We start from the raw sequence: 21,382 nt of genomic DNA, 5'->3' as shown, positions 1-21,382 counted from the left end.
TTTTTTTTTTCTCAGTTTTTGCCTTCAGGCCGGTAAGAATAGCTGTCGCTCTCCATGTAAAAGCAAGAGTTGTCATTCTCTGTGGGCCACGTGAGCATGTCCCACTTAAGCAACAAGGTGTCACTCAGGTCAGCCTGTGGTAAAACCCAAGTCAAGCAAGGCTGTATCCTGGCTGTTTTGTGTCCTGAGGATCTGACCTGAGATCACAGCCAGCGGTCATCTAAGCAGTAACATAAACTGATGTAAACTTGCTCTTGGGCCACTGCTGGGGAACCGAGGCTAGCAGCAGTACTGTCTTGCCATTTAGGAACTAATGCATTGCTAGGCACCAACAGTAAGGGGGGAATATGTGTTGATTACGCTAACAGGCAACCCAGCTACAGGGCCTGAGTGCCTAAGGCTCACAAATTCTGCGTTTGTCACTGCCGTCCAGTGGGGGTGCATGTGAAAACTGTCAGCCCCAAAGAATTGAGAAACAACTTGCCTTCCCAAACTGCATCTCAGCAAAAGCGTGACAATGCCAACAGCTCGACATCTCATGTTTTTCAACCCTCCAGAAAATGGCCTTCCAGCCTGGGACAAACCGAAGCACTGTCCAGACCCAGAACAGGACTGGAAGCTAGTAGGAATGTCCGAAGCCTGCCTTCACAGGAAGAACCATTCTGACAGGCGCAGCACACTGAAAAATGAGCAAGCATCACCGCACCTCATCCCGGCCACTTGGACAAACTCCATATTCCATCTGGACCATGATGACGTAAATGATCAGAGCGTCTCAAGTGCCCAGACCTTCCAAACAGAAGAGAAGAAATGTAAAGGTAACCATATTTTTACTAGACCATTATCACATATTTCAGCAAGGAAAAGTAATGCCTGTCATGTGTACTCATCTGTATTCCTTCCGGTGCATGCTTTCCATGGGTTTTCTCCAACTGCTCTGTCTAAGTTTTCTTAGTCCTCAGATCTTCTTCTAACATAAATAAACAAGTGTGGTCCAGAGGGCAGCACTTCCTTTCCGTTTCACATTGTGTTGGTACACTTAGGAAGAAAACACTTTTCTTTAATTACCACAAGAGTTGTTAGTCTTGGCTTTAATTCTGTTTTGGGGTCTAAGTAGAAACACACACTGGCGAATATAACTAATTGCTTTGAAATAAACGTGGGAGCGCGTGCGCGCGTGTGTGTGTGTACATGCACATGTGTATGTTTCTTTTCCCAACTGTGCCACAAGTTAAAGTCATTTCAATGCCAAATAGATAATTCATGCTCAAAAGAAAGGTTTTAAGTTGTCTTCTTTTACTCATTAAATCCTGTGTCATTGTCCTGAATGGAGAGATTATGGTGTTAGGAGGTTGTCACCTCATAAGGAGAAAAAAAATTAGACTGCCCTAAGTTCCTGATCGCATGAGATTTAGTTGTGCTTTGCCTCAGGTTGCCCTTATCCTGACAGATGTCTTTGTGCTGATCACTTTATTGTCTTAGGGCTCCCCAAAATCTGTGCCTCTTAAATCAATTTGCATTTTTAAGTATCCATGAAATCAATTTGAGTCCAAGTTCATGTAACTTCCCTTTCTTTTCTAATAAATTAGGTAAATTAGGAAATCTAATTTATTAGATCTAATCTAAAAAGGCAATCTTCAAAAAGATGGTCTCAGGGGTTTTGTTAAGGATCTTTAACTCATGATAAAGTTTTAATTGTGTGTTTGATCTTGCCATCATATATAACAACAAAAATGCATTCTTTGCTTCTATGATAAGCCATTAGGACTTTACCAATTATCCTATCTTAAATTTACACGCACAGCTATGTCAGTCATGCTTGCAGAAGAGCTAGGGTCTTTTAGGTTTTCTGAAAGTACTTTGAAGCTCTTTGTAGCAACTAACTGAAATACTGAGTATACAGATTGTTTCTGTTGAAAGCACAGTTATCCAAAGTTAATGAAAAAAAATAGTTAATGGTTAGGGGCCGGGGAGATGGCTCAGTAGAATAAGTACTTCCCTGGCAAGCACAAGGGCCTGAGTTTAATCCCAGTGCCACAAAAAAAAAAGAAAAAGTAAGTTAACAGTTAGTGTTATGACCTCTGATTTGAGTGCAGTCAAAGCTATACAAGTTGTGTGTGAACTGTCCTTTATATTTATTACTTAGAAGATTTGAGAAATGGAAAGGGATATTTTGAAAGAGTAAAGTTTACCCAGGAGTGAGTTACAAGGCAGTTGTGTCTGTGTATGTGCCTGTACATGTGTGCATTTGTTTTAAATACAACTGAGATTTAGTCTTACCATTAGTAACCAGTTTATATCTTCAGATTTTTAGTATACATGATGCTGAAGCAAGCACATGTCTTCAAATTTTATAGATGTTCTTAAAAACAATGCAGCTCTCAGTGTATAGAGAAATGCCAACAGTAAACTCTAGGGACCCCATCATTTTAACACTTTGTAAACTAAATTTGATTCATTCACTCTTGGTATCTATTTTCATTTATTTATTTATGTGTTCATAGAGTTCATCTATTCTCTATAACTTTTGAGGAATCTTGGCCTTGAGTTTTCAGATTCTCAGCATTATACTTTTCAGTTTGTTGGTTAGCCTTCAACATAAGAGGAAACACTCACTGGATCCAAGATCGTAAGTTGTTCAATGGCTAAGACCACAGATTTTTGAAATTATGGGCTATAGTCCTACCTTTTTACTTTGTCCTTGACAAATTTATTTTATTATTGATATAACTAAATAAGATAATGTATTTTTGCAGTTAACATAGTACCTGACATAAAAGCTTTCTAAATAACAAATATCATTATTACTGTGACCATAATTATTGGCTATGCATCATTAAATCACATACATTTTATGAGCTAGTAAAGAGGTAAGACAAGAGGGCAATGATAGATCAGTTTCAGGCAGATTATTCTTTCAGCTCCTTTTCACTGAGATTATTAAAGTGTATCCTTATTATTCTAGTATTTAAAAAAACATGACTACAAACTCTTCTTGTCTATAAGAAACATGAAGATAAACTCTACAGTGATTTCCAGAGATGACCACTGGGGTTTACACTGATCTTGGAATAAGGCCTTATTTCAGCATGAGAATGCCACCAGGAAAGACATATAATCATGACCCATGAATCTTATAAACTGAATGTCACTCCTTTTCAATGAACACCTATATTTACTGAGGCATCAGTGAGGCCAGGTAAACAAAACGATTCGTCTGACTTTTCTCTTTGGTGTTGGTTCTCCACCTGTTCCACTTTTCTGCTATCGTTGTGTAGGTCCTAAGAGGAAATTGTTACTTGATGTCAATGTATACTGAGCATTTATTTTCAAAAGGAGTGTTGTCTATTCCCCAAGTAGCCATGGTATGACAGTCTGGACTCCAGTTCCATGAACTCATCCATGAACATTTATTGAGTGCTTATTATGTGCAGGATGTTGTCCTGAATGTCCAAGCTTGAAGAGACAGCAGTTGGATCCCATAGACCATTCCAAGGACACCAAATATAATGGATAAGAACCAAATAGTCCTAAAGGATAGAAGAATTTGAGTCTGCAGTACAGGATCCAAAATGATGAGCTGATTTCTTCAAAATCAATAATAAGTAGACTAGACCAGGGCTCCTCTAAATGTTCTCATGAATTGACACCCTCCTTTGCTGTTACCACTCTCTCCTGATGAAACAATAACAGGACAGGAGTATGAGTTAGAATGTTGACAGTATTTTAGCCTTGTCCCTGGCATCTGCATGCATGACTGGTGGATTCTTTTCACTGTGTGAGGTATTGGGTGTTGAGTGTTCTCAGTCTTGCCTGCTCAGTCATGTATGGCCAACACTACAGAAACATCTTGCATGATTGAACCATGTATTATATGGTATTTCACTTAAAATAGAGAATTTTTATGTTTATATTATGCTCAATCTTTTTTGTTATCTTTAGTATGCATCTAATATTTTCCATCTTGCTCTGAATACTGCTTTTTTTTCACTCCGCATACCTATGCTGCTTATCTGTTACACACATCCAAATAATATCCAGTCACACTTATGACTAGGATGACAGCTGCAGAGCACTTAAGTTCTGCTTCAGAACCTTTAATCCAAATCTGTTCTGACGCCAGAGGCTAGTCTAGCCTCTGGGCATTGGCCCATTCCCCCCCACCCCACCCCAGCCAGCCCTTTTACCTTCACCCCTCCTTCTATCTCCATGTTATACTGACATCAGGTTTTTGTCACAATTTGGACCAGTCATCTGCCCTAAAAACTACAGCCTACTCCTTGCACTTCATCCCCTCCCAGGGTCTGAAATAGTGTGTTTGATGCTCAGTGTCCACCATTCGGTAGCACTAACATCACTGAAGCTTGGTAGAAATGAAATTCTGAGTCTCCTCCCCAGACTATTAAATCAAAAAGGCTGTATCTAGGGGCCCAGGAAGCTGTGTTTTCACCAGCCTCCTGGTGACTTAGAAGATCTCAGCGCCATGTAATGTGTGAGACCACTCTTCAAATCTCAGGCAAGGAAAGGATCTGCCACCTAGTGGGCAGTATCAGAGCATGTACTCTTCTTCCTTGCCTTACCGGCACAGGGGAACCCCCGAGACAGTCCATTCTTGCTTGGACCTTTCTTTAGCCTTGGTTTACCAACTGACCAACTGGGTGGATCTGCTTAATGATGGCTCCCAGTAATACATGCTTCTGGGACTTGAGCCCTTCAGAGAATTCTTTGTGGAGTGGGGCCCTGATCTGCCTCTAAATTCCTACAAGGATTCTCCCCTCTGGCCTCTCCAGACCCTGAATTTCTTTCCAGGAACCACAAGGCCCTACTGTGAGGATGAGTGCTCAGCAAATGCAGAGACCCCTGGGGTGGGCCCTGACAAGACTTGACCGGATCTGACCAGCCCTGCTGAACACAGTCAGGCCTCCACACTTTCTTGTGGACCTTTGATGTGTATCAGGGACCTTTCCGCAGTACCAAACCATGATGGGCAAAATAAGGAGGGACCGCCCAACCTCCCTAATTCTATCAGAGGCAGAATAGCAAATCTAGTGATCTCACTCAAATTTCTCTATAGATTTTCTCTGTGCTGAATGTTTGCTTAAAATATTACTCTCAAGCTTAGGCAAGTGCACAGGGACCACGGTTTGATTCCCTGGCACCACATGCCACGCCAGTCTGACTCCCAAGGTGGGCTGAGCCAGCCATGAAATAAATAAATAAATAAATAAATAAATAAAGTATTAGTCTAGGCTAATATTTTAGTCTAGGAAAGCAAAAGAAAATTGTCTCATACTAACAAGTTATTCTATCTCATAAAAGCCCTAAGTGTTCTTTGCAGAAAAAAAGGAAAAATTGCATAATCTTTAAGATTATAAATAATATTTTAAGGGCCAGCAAGATAGCTCAGCAGACTAAGCACCTGCTTAGGCAAGTGCAGGGACCGGAGTTCAATCAAAGGCACCACATACCTTGCCAGCCCCGCCCCAAGCATGCTGAGCCAGCCAATGAGACTGGGCATGCTGATGCACACCTGTAATCCCAGCGTTGGGGAGGCTGCAAACAGGAGGATCACTATGAGTCTAAGTTTGAACAGACTATGAAGGGAAGAGTGGCTATTAGGCATAGCAAATGCTCCTGGAAGGATGACCACTAAATCAGTGCTGGTAGGATTAAAGTTTCTTCTGCCAGGAACCTTATGGATGGAGAGGATATTATTGAGAGGTTCAGACTGCCAAAGACATTGTAGGTGACTGCTGGAATTCAAATCCTTTCCCTTCCTCAAGTTATTTCTTCCAAGTTGTCCTGAATTCCTCTAATGGATACCCTTTTGTGTGGTCTTTCAAAATGCAAACATCCTGGCTGGATAGCTGATCAAGTCACTAACTCCTCCAAGTGGATGGATTAGATAAGACTACTTTCTCCCTTTGATGGGGTCCAATAAGGCAATGGAATTGATGGGACTCATTGATTCTTTACAGCAAAATCATAGTTCTAATTCTCTGTCAACACAGAAGAGAGTCTACTTGACCATAAAGCAAGCAAGGACATGTGTCTCCATTGTATTATTAAGTAGCTCTCCAGTATGATAATTGTATTTCTCTTTGTGAGAGAAAATAGGTTAAAATGCATTTAATCAGTACTGTTCTCAGAATCTAAACTGTAAGCCCCATAAAAGCAGACTCAGGATAAATCGGGAAATCTGTTGCTTTAGACCATCTCTTTTGCAGTGTCCTTTCTTTCCTTTCGAACAGATTTGCCCAATAATCTGGGAGTCTGCAGGATATACTGACCCCTGTTTTTACTTCCTCCAAAGATCTTTGTTGGCTGTAATTAGTGTCAGAGTCAAGGAGCAAACCATGTTTGTCTGTTCTAATGCTGCCCTTGGTGTCTACCGAGTGCTGAACTACATCCTTGAGACCTGATCCAGCAGACCCGCCAACTACCCTGAGGATCCTGGGGATATCTTGAGCCTGAAGATAGCTCCTGACAGTGGCTCTGCAGACAAAACAGGCAGGTGCTGCTATGTTGAGAACCACTTCCTGTGGATTCCTGACTTGCCTGTGCATAGGGATGGCTTCTGTCTAAATTATTCTATTTTATGGCTGATTGTACTGGTGAACTGTACTTACATATTAGCCTTCTGGGTCTGGATAAATTTATTCTCTGGGATGAAATTTGTATAAATATAAACCTCTTCAGCCATACCAGAAATCCAGAGACAGGTGAGCTTTTGGAAGTAAAATGAGAGTCAGAAAGGCTCCATGGCCCAGGACAATTTTCCATGGTATTAACCTGGCATCATATCATCTTTGGTGAAACTCTAGCTACATGACATTTATCAGTATTGGTTTATACAAGGCATTTGACTTTATTAAATTTTACTGCCTCTCAAAATATGGAGCTGCACTGAAAATACGATTGTAAAACAGTTATCTGTGTTATGAAGTCCCTTAGCATTTGAGTTAGAATATTGTGTGTGGGTTGATGGTTTACTAGTCTAGATGGCAATATTCTGTGACTGGCAGGCCCTGTCTTGTAATGTACAACTAGAAAGGCCAGACTATTTGAAGTCAAGCTGCAGAACTAATGAAAAGATACTTACTGAGCTCGTTGTTTGACTAGCTTTAGAAAGAACTTCTGATAATAAGCTTAAGATATAAAGCTAAAGGTCAAAACTGTATAAGTAAAAGGAGCTACTGCCCTATAAGAGAGGGAAAAAGTACATAACAATTCTTGCAGCCGTTTCAGTTGAATAAGTTTCCAAGGAAACAGGTATCTGCAATGGGTTCATTCTACTTAATATTTATGACAAGACAGGGAATATTTCATCCTTGTTACTCCTTCCTGATCATACTGATATGTCCATTCTTAATTTTCCTATGTGATAATCCTTATATGCTATTATATGATACATTTTAAGGCTTTATAATATTAAGAATGTAAGCCTAATAATCACTCCCAAAAACTAAGAATCAACCTGACTCATTTTTTTTTCAATTTTTTATGAGTGATTACATATTTTGTAGAGAGTTGGTACACCTACGTAACACACCTAAATTCTTTTTCATCCCTTTCCCTACCCTCCCTCCCCACCCATCTCTTGGTACTTTCCTGTGGGGGGCGATAGAACACTCCTGTTATATTTTCCCTTATTTGGGCAAGAAGTGCTGCAGCACCAATCCCCGCTTGCCTCAACATCTTCCTGTGGTCCTGGACCTCCACTACCAATCCACAACTAGTCCCACCCAACTACTTCCACTATACAGCTATTTAGACCCTGTTCACTTCCTCAATAAATGAGACTTGATCAGAAAGCCTGTCTTGTCTCCATCTCTTGTGTTTCTTACCCTGTCTTGTTCATCCCCATTCCTCCTCCAGGTCATTACCCCACGTCTCGACTCGCGGACCAAGTCACCTTCCCTTTGCAAATAATCAATCTCCCAATTTTCTATTATCTTTTATTTTGTGCTCCTCATTTAAGAGAAACCACATCAAATGAATCAAAGTTTGTTTGATCCTGCTTATTGTTTTATTGCTAATCTGCCCACTTTTTAAGTTGGTTTGTAAGAGTTCAACTAGAAAAACAAGACTGGTATCAAAGAACTGCCAATCTCCAAATTTGAGTAACTTGAATGTTTTCTTTCAAGATCTCTAAGGCAGACCTTTTTTTTCCAATATTTTTATTGAGAACCAAATAACAATGAGATAGTTTCACAACCAATTACTTGCACATTTTCAATAATTAATACATTGCATATTGTTGCCTTAGTGGTTATTAATTGTACAAGATGCAGACCTGATATCCTGTCTCAAACACGGTTAGAACAAACCTCTTTATTCATTGAATTAAGAAAATGGAGCTGTGTATCTATCTTATTTTGAGTATACAGATACAAAATGGTCATTCATTTGTTTTGTGTGTGTGTGTGTGTGTGGTTTTTTCTTTGTTTTGTTGTTGTTGTTGTTGTTGTTGTTGTTGTTGTTGAGCAGAATATATTTATTGAGGGAAAGAAAGCTCCTGTCCCTGATAGGGAGGTTAAGCTTAACAACCTAAATTGTATGGTAATAACAATAAGCTTGTCTTCTGGATGGTTAACAACCTAAGTTTGCAGACCAAATTAGAGAAAGGAGGGCTGCAAGGAAAGCCAACTTTTTGGCCCTAGCCTTCCAAGGCCAATTAAGACTTAGGACGTATGAGAACTTGTACTGTTACATCATGTAACTTGGTAGTGTCCCAAATTTTCTGATCAAGGAGATTATGGGGCCAAAAAGGACAGTAATCAATGATGTAGAGTGTGACTAAGGAGAGTCACATGGAGAGAAAACATTCTCTCAGGCTTTCACAGAGAGCACATTGGCCAAGCAATGGCCGTGATTCATCCACATGGCTGACACTGACAAAGGATCTACAATCTGAGGTACAGCATAAATCCTGATGGGGATTTCACTGACCTTATCAGACCCAAAAGCTACAACTCTTGTTGCATAGGTCGTGCTTTACCTTGGTCTTGGTTAAGACCATCCAGCAGAAAAGTATAAAAAAGAAATATAAGAAGTAAATCCATGCTGTTATGTTGAGCTATAGGGGACTCAGGTCAACAATTTTTGACATTGCCAGTCAAGCGGAAGACCCAATACTATTATGGGTTACTGGACTCTTTTAGAATATTTTGCTGAGTTTACACACCTATAATATTCAAATAACGGAACTTAACAAAAAAGGGTATACAGATGAATGTCCATTTTGTATCTGTGTATGCAAAGTGGCTAGGATAGTTATATAGTTACATTCTCTTAATGAATAGAGGGATTTGTTCTAATAGTGTTTGTAAATAGAATATCATGTCCATATCTTGTACAGCAATTAACCACTAGGAAGAATGTATGCAATGTATTAATTATTGAAACTATCCTACCAATTTGATTTGAAACTCTCTCATTACTATTTGTTTCTCAATAAAATTATGAAAGAAAAAGAATTTTTAAAAAAAGAAAGCTCCTGTCCATGAGAGGGACAGGAGGGGAGCCCGAGCTCGTTGTTCCCTGGTCATTCATTCATATCCCCCTTTTTTGATTAGTTTTGTCTGAGAAGAGCATTCCCTTGTTATTTAAATACTGTAGGTACATGAATTAAGCAAATTATCCCAATATAGTCCAATAGTCCATAATAGTAGTGGATTTTCTGTAAGACTGTCAATATCCGAAGTTCTTGACTTGAGCCTTTTACAGCTCATCATCTTAACATGGCTTTACTTTTTATACTTCATTTTCATACTTTTCTGGTGGATGGTTAAGACCAAAAAAGAGCAAGAACTATTGTGTCTGATAAGGTCAGTCAAATCCCCTCAGGATTTAACCTGAAACCCTGTACCTCAGTTTGTAGATCCTTTGTCAGTGTCAGCCATGTGGATGAGTCACGGCCATTGCTTGACCAATTTGCTCTCTGTGAAAGCCTGAGAGAATGCTTTCTCTGCATGTGACTCTCCTTAGGCGCATTCTACATTCCTTTCTATATTCTATTTTAAAGCAACCTCAGGCTCACCCAGAATTTGCAGTAATGCAGAGAATTCCCATATGACCCTCACCTATGTTCACCAACTGTTACCATTTTGCTGCATTCACGGTACAGTTCTGTATGTGGATGGATGTGTTTGCTTGTGTATATACCTATTACTGTTATTACTTTGCAGAACCACTTGAGAGTTAGGTACAGACAACCTTCCCCTTAATTCTAAATATCTTCGTATATCTCCTAAAATAACAGAAATTCTCTTAAATGACCATAGGACAATTATCAGAATTGAGAAAGTTAATATTGATGCATACTATTTTCTAATCTATAGACTTTACTTAAATTTCACAAGTGACCTTCTTCTCACTGTTTTCAAGGGTCACTTGAGGCCAGGGCCAGGCCTGAAGGAGAACTTTTCTTGGAGAGCTTTTCAGGGGCTTTATCCTTCTGGACAGGTTTTGGACAGGCCACTGCAAATTGTCTTTTAAACCAGGCTTGTTTTCTGATCCATGATCCAGTATTGTGCATTTCATTTAGCTTTTGTAGCTCTAAATCTGCTCCCCACCCTACCTCCTCCTACCTTACTAATATATAATAGACAAAAGTTCAAAACATATAATGTGTGATTTTAATAAATGTATACACTGTGAAGTGATTAAATCAAGCTAATTCTTATAGCTATCATTGCCAATCCTTATCATTCTTCTGTTGTGAGAACATTGACCATCTATTCTCTTAATAATTTTGTGTACACCTTGTTATTAAACATAGTCACCATGCTGACTGTAGATCTCCAGGACTATTTCCTGCTGTCTAGCTAAAACCTAGTGCCCTGTGATCAGCATTTATCCACTCTACTGTGCTCCTCCACCTCCACCCTCAGCTCACTTCCATTCCATTCTTCAACTGTTTCACATCCTGTATCTGAGATCATGTAGTTTGTCTTTCTGTGTCTGGCTTGTTTTACTTAGCATAATGTCTTCCAGGTTCTTGTTCGTCTGCTTTAATCTGGAACAGATTCAGTGTCCTTCTTTGTCTTTCATGGCATTGATACTTTTGGAGAAATATAGGCTGATTATATTTGATAATATTGGCTGATAATATTGCCTGTTGTTTCCTCATGATTAGAATCAAATTGTGCATTTTTTGGCAGAAATGTTGAAAAGTTGTCACATCATATTATGTTTATTCCTATAAAAATTTGAGCTTAATATATGATTCATAAAGTTTCCAATCTTCAAAACCACATATGTCTTCATGAAAGAAGGCCTGTATCTTTACTGGTAAGCTGGTTCATTATCTTCTTGAGTTAGAGAGAATAAAGTCTATTTCCTTAAGCTCCTCTTAGTAAGTATCCATTCAGTACTCTAATGTCTCAAGAATAAGTTGCTGTTTCTCCATCACTCCTGGCGTGTTGAAGAATAAAATAACAGGTTGAAACTTCGGTTTCTATGGATAAGACATAGACTGTACTGCCTGAGGTCTTGTCCGAGGATCATGAATAGATTCTGCCACTTCCTTCTCCTCTAATATTTTAATGGATCATTTTATTCTTTCCGTAGTCCAATCAGATTAAATTGTAAAACAACTAAGGCTGGAGTATAGTTCATGTTATTCTTGGTATTTATTATGTACCTTTCTGGAACATCTAGAAATTTGAAATAAAACAAAGAATTTTAGTTCTCGCTTCTAGATTTAGATCTCGGGGGTACCAATAGATACCATTTTTGAAAACTCTTCTAATAAATCTTCTTCATTCTCAGTTCTATTATCACTTCCTCTGTGATACTTTCTCCATTCCCCATCTAGAAGAATTTGTTTCCTATATAGAACTCACAAAATTATATTAAGGTATTTACTGTATTCTACTTTATTTTATTGGGGATTTTGAATATACCTGTTTGATTCACCAGATATTGTGAATTAACTTGATTTATATAAAAAATATTTTCATTTGCAAGGTTCTGTGTACCCAATACTGTACCATGTGGTGAGAATCCAAAAGTTAAATGAGACATGCCTCTTCCTCCAAACAGATGAATTGGCAGAAATTTGAGTGCAGGCTTGAAATCAGCAATTGACAATGAAGCAATGATGAAAATTTCATTGGCTGGCTGACATTAGTCTTAGAGAAGAACAATGAAGAATTTTTCCTCATTTCAAAATACATTAATTCTTTATACAATATACACAGAAATCAAAGTATCACATGGTACCCCTGTAAGTATGTGCAGTTTTTATGTTTGTGTATCAATTAAAGAAATAAGATGTTGCTCAGATTTTTTTTGTTTTTTGATGTTTATTTGTGTATTTTATTGAGAAACAAATAGCAGTGAGACAGTTTCAAATCTGATTAGTAGGACAGTTTCAGTAATTAATACATTGCATATTGTTGGCTTTGGAGTGGTTATTCATAGTACAAAATGCAGACATGATATCCTGTCCAAACACTATTAGTACAAATCTTTCTTATGAATTAAGAGAAAGTTAGCTCAATTTTTAAAAATAATTCCATTTTGCTCTGTTTTCAAGTAACACTTCAAGTATTCCATGCATAATACATAGTGTTCTGCTCATGGGTTGTCTTTTTAATTGGATTATGAATTTCCAACCAGGGAGCAACTGTTTTTCCTATGATACATCTCCCTTAAATATGAGGAAAGAACACATGTGGTACTGATACATTAATGACACCAATTTCTAATTTCTGTATTTTGAGAATCTATGCTAATTATCTCAAGTTATACTCTCACATCTATTTTATATATCTATATTGGTATATAGCTTACATACCAACGCATTCCCCTGCTTTAAAGGTACTGTTTGTGGATAATGTGTGTATATACAGAGGCAGGTCACCATCACTACAATGTTACTTTAGAATATCTCCGTCACCTTGGTTTGACCCACCAGAGACTCAACGCACAGGAAACTTTCCTCCAATTTATAGTTACTCCCCAGTCCTCTGGCCACCATGCTTCCATTCTGTCCCTGGAGATATCCCTTTCCTGGATGCTAAGAAATGTGGAATTCTATAATATGTGATCACATATAACTGTTACCTTCTCATATTGTTTTGAGGTTCACTCATGTTGTACCACATATCAGCAATTTGAACCTTTTTTTTTTGTATTTTAGGGAAGGGTCTACGGGGTGTTCAGGGTCTCACTACTAGATCGGACTCCTAGTGATCCACCTGTTTACAGCCTCCCACGAGCTGGGATTACAGACGTGCACCACCACACCCAGTCTCAATTGCCATCTCAGTGCACCCTGGGAGCAGGGCCAGCACACCCAGGGATCAAACCCCCAACCCCTGCACCTGCTTGCATGCACTTCAATCTGCTGAGCTATTTGGCCGGCCCTGAACTTTTTACTTTTAATTATTCTTGATAACATTTTCAAGTATAAGTTCAGTGAAGCCTTTAATGAACAAAGAATAAATCTTTTTAAAACTATCAATTATGGTATGGTCTATTTTTTGCACTAGTTGTTCTTAAAAGTGAAAAAGCAAAGTTAATGCAAGTGACTCATTCATTATTCTTATTATTAGGGACATGTGTCTTAAAATTAATCTGACATGTTATTCTAGAGTAAAGAAAGTACATGATGGCTTTTAAATTTCAAAACCATTCCACTCAACTTTTGTTATCAAGTTAGCCAATATAAATTACAATCAAATAATCATCATGATATATTAAATTAAAAGGAAATATATTTGTAATAAGTGTTAAATGAATACATAGAATGTATGGTTATGTAATTTTCACTCAAAGCCTAAATGATATCTATAAAAGACCAAAATATTCAATAGCATTTATAGTTTTCAAGAGACAGGGGAAAACAAACAAATTTCCTAATAATTGTCTATAATAGATATATAAAGTGTTGTTTAATTGAATACATCCTTGTAAAACCAAATAAATTATGAAAGCCATCTTAGAACATATGTGTTGAAAATACATACCAATCACCCAGAACATTCAATGCATTAAAAAAAAATTGTACATAGAAAAGTAGTGTGGAAACCTGGGATAAATAAATTCTTGAATAGAAATTCAAGAGCCTAAATTTTGGTACTAACTTCTTCCCTTAATAGTTACAAAAGCTAGCTCCTCAATTTTCTGCTCTGAAAGACAAATGAAAACACCCCCTAACCGATCTTACTGTTAGTTAAGACTATAACATGCAATGGACTTTATTACTTATCATCATGCAGTTATGTCACTCAGATTTCTGTTGCTCTGATAAAATAGCTAAGAGTAACACCTTAAAGGAGGAAAAGTTTACTTGGCTCATGGTTGCAGAGGGTTTAGTCCATGGTCACCAGTTCTATTGCTTCCCATCCCATAATGAGTAAGAACGTCATTGCAGGGAGCATGTGGTGGAGAATACAGAGATAGACAGACCAAGTGAGACCAAGAAGTAGCCTTCTACAGAACACCCCCATGACCTATTCTCTCTGACTAGGCCCACCTCCTGCCAGATCCACTACCTTCCAACAGTGCCATCAGTTGGGGACCAACCTTCAATACATAAGCTTTTAGAAGACACTTGAGATCCATACAGTAGTGAAAACAGATTTCATTATTCTTTGACCAGTGTTCTAATTAGAGTTCTACCAAAACTGAAATTTTATTGTGTATTTTCTTGCCGTATCAGAAACTTATCAGAGTCATTATAGATTTGCTTTTGAATAAAATATGCATTCATGAAAAAGCACAGATATTCCACTGTTAGGTTAGGAAAAAAAAAAAGAATAACTCCATGATAGTAACAGTGGTCTAAAATTTATTTTCAAAATTTTACTTTACTAGCTGGCAAAATAGCTCAATGGTCTAAAGTGCCTGCTTAGGCAAGCTTAGACAAGCACTCAGGGACCACGGTTTGATCCCTAGCACCATATGCTGTGCCAGCCCCACCCCCAGGGTGGGCTGAGCCAGACACAAAAAGAAAAATAACACTATCATATACTTTACTTTCAATCCCTAGCTGTGAGGTTACTACTTTGTGTTCACTTTTGTGTGTGTACACTTTTCTTGTGGTCTGGATCTGAGGCCTGCCTTAAACACTATCTCATTCTCTCAAAGGATTAGAAGACTTTGTGATTCGCCTTTGGTCTTATGAAATTATCAGTAAGAAAAAAACGCTTTTCATTGTGGGGGCTCTAATATGCAAGACATTGTGCTACATCTCTGGTCATTAATCACCCCTTTCCATCCGCTGGTAAAACTATACAAGAGAGGCCTTGAAATTAGCACAAGTGTGTCTCGGAATATTGGAACTTATCATCCATTACTTAAAAACTTAGAACAAATCTTGACTTTATGCTAATATCAGATTACATACCATATATCAATATGCAAAAGAGAATTCTAATGGACTAAGTGTCTGACAAAGATTTTTTTAGCAATATTGTGCCTAAATTTCCTTATAAGAGATGGTTATACGTTAGGACCCCTCAAAATCGACAAATGACAGCCATGAAAAATCACTGCAAGTAAGGTCTTAATTGCCCTATAAAATCCCAGACCCCAATATTAGCTATTAATGTTAATAAAAACAGCAAAATGGAGGCATACTATTTGGGACCTAAACATGAGGTTTGCATTCAGATCAGCCTTATGATGTTAGGCAAGCTACATAATATCTCCAAATCTATTTTCTCATATCTAAAGGAACAGTAATAGCACATAACATAAGACAATTGAAAGCCTCAAGTGATATGCACATCAAAATAGTGCATGGGTTAGGGAATGGGGATCACTTCTTGGCCTTTTGGCTAAGATAGAATGTAGCGATAGGGAATGGTATATAACAAGGTGCAGAAATGCTATTCAATAGAATGACAAACACCCATCATCTGGGTTTCATAAGAAAGTGGCAAGAGATAAAATAAAAATCAGAGGCCGCTTTATGAAGGGTCTGCAAATCTTCAAAGTTTATCTTAAAACCCAAAGAGTATTTTAAACTAGAGAAAGTTGGTTAGAAGAGAATGTATAACATATTTTTCAATTCTCCCCTTTCAAGCCCTCCCCATGCACACCCATGCTGCCCCCCATGCACACCCACCCCTCTCAGTATGGAAGATGAAGTGGAAGATCAGAGTTAAGATCCAAAGTGTAGGGACCTGTGACATTAACCAGCTTTTGTCTTAAAGGGAAAAGATAGGGAACTTAGGAGAGAGACATTACAGAAGTCAAGCAGAGGAGACTGTACCTGGAAGTAAACTGAAGAGATCTAATTAGAGATAGAGGATTCCGAGAAGAGAAGGCAACATGACATGGAAGTTTCTGACATATCATCAATAGGCTGTAGTCCGAATTGGGTGGCAGCAGAGTGCTTGTGCTCTCGTGGCAACTCTGGGTTCAGAACCCAGGCATGTCAGACAGAAGACACTGCTCCTTTAAATGACAATGACAGAGTCTGCCAAGTTCTATTTTACTGGTAGTGACGGATCACTTAGAAAGCCAAATTAAAGGCCAGGAAATCTGAACTGAACTGGTCACATGGACCACAATATTTTTCCTAGACTATCAAAGATCAGAGACAAAGCCAACAAATACACCAGTCAGGGCCAGAAACAAATACAAACAAGTCAAAATTTTAAGAGTCCAAGGCTCAGTATAACAGTCAGTGAGCTGGAAAGGTTAGCAGAAATTAGCTGTTGGAAAACGTCTACCTTTCCCAAAGGTTGGCTGTCAAGCTCTAGTCCACTGGGGAATTCCCTGCAAGGCTGTCTGACCACATCTCTCAAAGTTTCTGACCCGGTTAATCTGAGGCAAGGGGTGGAGAGTTTGCATTTCTAGAAAGTTCCTGAAATGTTAATACTGCTGATCTGGGAACTGCCTTTTGAAGATCATTCACCTGAGGACTTTGGAGTCTGTGCTCTAATTCTCTTAGAACAAGGGAGAGTTACTTTCTTTAATTCATTCTACAAATTGACACGTTTCATCAGGTAAAAGGTGATTATCGCTGACATAAGTGCACTGAACAGCAACCAATCTACCCAAGTGAAATAAAACTATCCCCAAATCTTAGACCCAAAAAGACAGTGTCCTGGTAGAGCAGGTGACCAGGGCTACCTAGATGAAAACATCCTGCCTTTGCAAACCTGACCTCTGGACCTGTTTCCACCAGTGTGGCCTGGCAGTGTCTTTTTCCCTTTAGTGTGCTCAGCAAGCCAGTTCTATTCCATTGTACCAGGTCAGAACCAGATCCCTTTCTACCAGGAACCTGCACAGTCATTTTTTTTTCATACTAAAATGTAAAAGCACAGTTTTACTTTGTGATGGATTATGAGCCAAAGTCTCCCTTTGCTGACCTTTTGTAGAGCTCTACCTAGCTAGAACTGTCCAAAAAGCTTTTATTAAATACCAAAAGAGAAAAATTAGAAACAATTTCAGAGTACAGTGTTTTAAAAGGAAAGCTCTGAATTTCTCTACCAAAATACTTAGCTGAGAGCCTCAAGGCCCTGGCCTGGGATTTGCACATCCATGGGTCTGGCCTGCCTCTTCTGGCCAGTAGCTTTACTCCATGGAAAAGACCCCAAATAGAACACTACCCTTCAGCAGCTTCCCAGCCTCCTTCTGTTTCAATGTGTAGTCAAAGAAGTAGCCATCCTTCCACATGTGATGCAAATCCATGCCATCATCAGCCTCAGAGCCAGCATGTATATCCCACCCTGTGGGATACTGAGTTTCTCAAAGGCTTTTACAACAGATATTACAAGATAGATAGGGTTTTGTGATCAGATGTTCAGATTGTTTATGCAAAGTCATACAAAACTCGAGAGAGAGAGAGAGAGAGAGAGAGAGAGAGAGAGAGAGAGAGAGTCCAAGGAAGATCAGCAGTGCATCATTGCACCACTTCTTTTCTTCAGAGCATCTCTAGGACTGACATTACTTTTGGAATATCATCCAGATATTAATCCAGTAGCTATGGTGAGCACAGAGAGTATCCTTACAGCAGAGCATTAACTCTGTGTCCATGGTGTTCATTTCATAAGGGATACACAATTACAATAAGGAAGAACACAAATCATAAGCATGAAGTGCAGTTCCTAAGTAGGGAATGTCAATCCCCTGGCCTTGGATAAGTTCTTGTAGTCCCCTTCCTCCCCAGTAGTTTCTTATTTGTTCATTTGTTTGACATCTTTTTTATTAGTGTGCACAGCACTATTTAACTCTGAAGCAGTAGATCCAGTTAGGAAAATGAAGGCCCCAGTGGGAACAGGAGGGGTGATATAGTGAAAGCAGGCACGTCCTGGTCCCAACAGCGATGAGCTATTCTGCGATGAGTTCCTCATAAGTCAATTCAAATATTTACGGAATGCACAACTCAGTATTTGCCACTATGATACCTTGAGATCTTGGGGAAGCCTAGGAGAGGACTTGGCCTCCACAGATATCTCTTCTATATCCGGAGAATGTGAAAAGCTACTTTAAGTTAGACTGATCCCAAAGTAAAAGGAGCGAACTTTCCTCTGCCCACAGTTCTGGAGTGGGCTAATTTAGAGTCCAGGTTTTTTTTTTTCATAGTGCTGGGTATCCACCTCAAGTGCTCACACATAATAAATATGCACTCACTCTCTCCTGAGCTATGTCCATGTCAATCTCTGTCTCTACCCTTTCTTTGCAATGGGGTCTTGCGATGTTACCCAGGCTGGTTTTGCTCTCCTGAACTCAAGTGACTTTCCTGGTTCAGCCTCACAAGTACTAGAGCTACATAGAGTTTGAAGTCCTACCTTGTAAAAGCAACCTGAAGATTAAAGACATTAAAAGATGAAGGTGGCTTGTGCAAAAGTATTGTGCATCCCTGTAGACTTCCCCAAAATATATTAGCTAACATTTAGATATCTTGCACCTTTGAGTGGTAAAACTTGTACTTCAGTCCTTTATATTTATAAAGGGAAAGTTCCTCTGAGTAGCTCCTTCAAAGGGAGGGAAATGTCATGGGTTTTGTGTAACCTCTTTTGGACAGCAGAAATGATTGGCAGTGACAACTATTCATAAGTAACCTCAACAAAATAGGTTTAATAAATGAGTCTACCTTGATTCTCTAGTGTTAAAGATATATGAAGCCAAATTGGACGGATATTAGACAGACAGAAACTCTCCAAGCCTAAGACAATCGATGTATTACATTACGCAAAATGTTTCTCTTTTAAAAAAAAGAAATACACATAGATCTTGGCGCACTGAAAACCCTCCATATTTTTTCAGAGAGAGCAAATATCGCTATTTACATGATGAATGTCACAGGTGCAGGTCTATAAAATCAACAGCTCCTGAAATGCAGGGAAAGTGGCATTCAAGCTCAGTCCTGAAGGCTGAGAAGGTTCTGTTTAGTAAAAAGCACAAAGGAAGGACCTTTCAGACAGAGAAAAACATGTGAAGTATCCTTGAGGCAGCTGAGAACTTGGAGTATTCTCGGAACTAGGATACTGTTTTGGCTAGAGTCAAGGGGACAAGAGGAAGGGAGGGTTGGTGGGAAGTAGGACTGTCCACATTTGGTAAAGAATGTGGATTTTATTCTAAATGCAGTAAGAAGCCACTGAAGTTTTTAACTAGGGAGGGACAGCCTGGTTTGCAATGTTTAAAACATCTCACTTTGGTGCTTGTATCAAAATAGAACTAAAGGGTAGGAAGGCCAGCAAGACCACCAAGAAGGCCCCTTTTGAGATGGTGGCAGTTCCTTGGACTGCAGCAGTGGGGACAGTGGTGGAGAAGTGGATGGATCGAAACTGTTCTGGAGGAAGAACCCCCGCTTGCCAATGGATTGGATGTAGACAGTGAGGGGAATGGCGGGGTCCTCCGTGGTTACTTGCTGAAGCTCCCAGGCAGAATATGGTCCTGAGAAAGGAAGAGTATGGAAGGAACAGACTTGAGGAAAAACAAGCGGAAGATACTTGTTATTTTTATTTTGCAAATGAAACTGTCTGGGTGAGGTGGGGGCTAAGGTTCAGGTGTGAGGGGAAATCTCTAAGATGAAGATACACTTGGATGTCCACAGTGTGTGATGGTTATCTAAAGCTATAAGACAGGAAAAGTTCACCTAGAGAAGGGGCTGGCAAGCTTTTTCTCTAAAGTACCCTGACAGTAGATATTTTCAGTGGACCGTACAGTCTTTTTGGAAAAGCAGCCATAGATGGGCCAGACAGTGTAGCACAGGCCTATAATCCAAGCACTCAGGAGGCTGTCTCAAAAAGAACAGAAAAGAAAAAAGAAATGCAGCCATAGATAATATGTAAAGTTATGTTCCAATAAAACTTTATTTACAAAACAGGTAGTGGCCATTTTTGGCATACAGGCCAAAGTTTTATGATCTCTAACCCACATGGGAAACTTACACTGAAAAGAAGAAGAAAACCTAACACAGGGTTTAAGAAATATCAATACTAATTATTACGTATACATACGTATAACCACTTGCTGTGCTAGTCACTATTTTAAGTGCTTTACTTAAATTCCTTTAATCTTTACAATAAGATTGATACTTTCACCCTTGTGTTACAGATAAGACAGGTATTTTACAAATAAGATGGGTATTGCCACTCATATTTTACAAACAAAAGTCCTGTGACATAAGTAAGTTTGTTTCTCTCTTGAGAAGTTCAGAGGTTGGCAGTCCAGCACTAGTGTGGCAGTGCTGTGGACTTCGAGACCTGTACTCCATGTACATCATTGGTCCAGCATCTCTAGAGCATAGCTTCATCCTCATACACTACAGCGGTGACTGGAGCTCTGGCCATCCTATTCATTACTGCAGGCAGCAGTTAAATAGAACAAAGAGGCAGTAAATGGCATGCACCAGTTGTCTCACAAGGTGTTAAGTACCTCTAAAAGCCCCTTATCCTGTTTCCTCTATTATACCCCATTGGCCAGAATTATTCACACAAACATATCTAAGTGCAAGGGAGCCTGGGAAATATGCTCCTCCAGCCCAGGGCTATGTACTCAAATAAGAGGTAGGGAATCTCTTACTGATACAGAAAAACTAACAATCACTAGGTCCTGGGAGACTGACTTAAGATTGAGCCTGGGCTTTTTCGCAAATATAATGGCTAGCGCCCCTCCTACGTCATTTCTCCTCAGTTTTGTCATGGCTCAGCCCTCCTGAGTTGAAGACCCGCCCACTCCTCAAAAGCCAACTCACAGAGAGCCTCTCGGGTGCTACTCTGTGTGCCTCCTGGGCAGATGTTTCCTGTGTCACCCCAAGTCCACTGCCTGTCCTCGCCCTCCATTCTTGCCTGCTGTGTCTCCTTCAACTGTCTCCTCTCGTTAGCTGGGCAATTCAAGGACAAGTGAAACCAAGTTCAGGTGTGAAGTTAAATTAAGAGCTGAAGGAAATGTGTGCAAATCTGCGAAC

At 39.3% G+C, this 21,382-nt stretch overlaps 1 protein-coding gene across 2 annotated transcripts in view; it reads left to right on the top strand.

Moving 5' to 3' along the window:
- The window catches only part of Thrb (thyroid hormone receptor beta), a 239,898-nt gene that overhangs the window by 163,799 nt on the left and 54,717 nt on the right, over window positions 1–21,382 (top strand). For both annotated transcript variants that reach the window (XM_023718510.1, XM_004634188.3), the window contains one exon: window positions 558–818. In XM_023718510.1, the coding sequence (XP_023574278.1) occupies window positions 629–818 (190 nt within the window). In that variant the 5' untranslated portion in view covers window positions 558–628. The remainder of the gene's footprint in view (window positions 1–557; window positions 819–21,382) is intronic.

The sequence above is a fragment of the Octodon degus genome, unplaced genomic scaffold, assembly GCF_000260255.1.
Source record: "Octodon degus isolate 3935 unplaced genomic scaffold, OctDeg1.0 scaffold00059, whole genome shotgun sequence".
NCBI classification, from domain to species: Eukaryota; Metazoa; Chordata; class Mammalia; order Rodentia; family Octodontidae; genus Octodon; species Octodon degus.
This window is presented reverse-complemented; position numbering and strand designations above follow the sequence as displayed.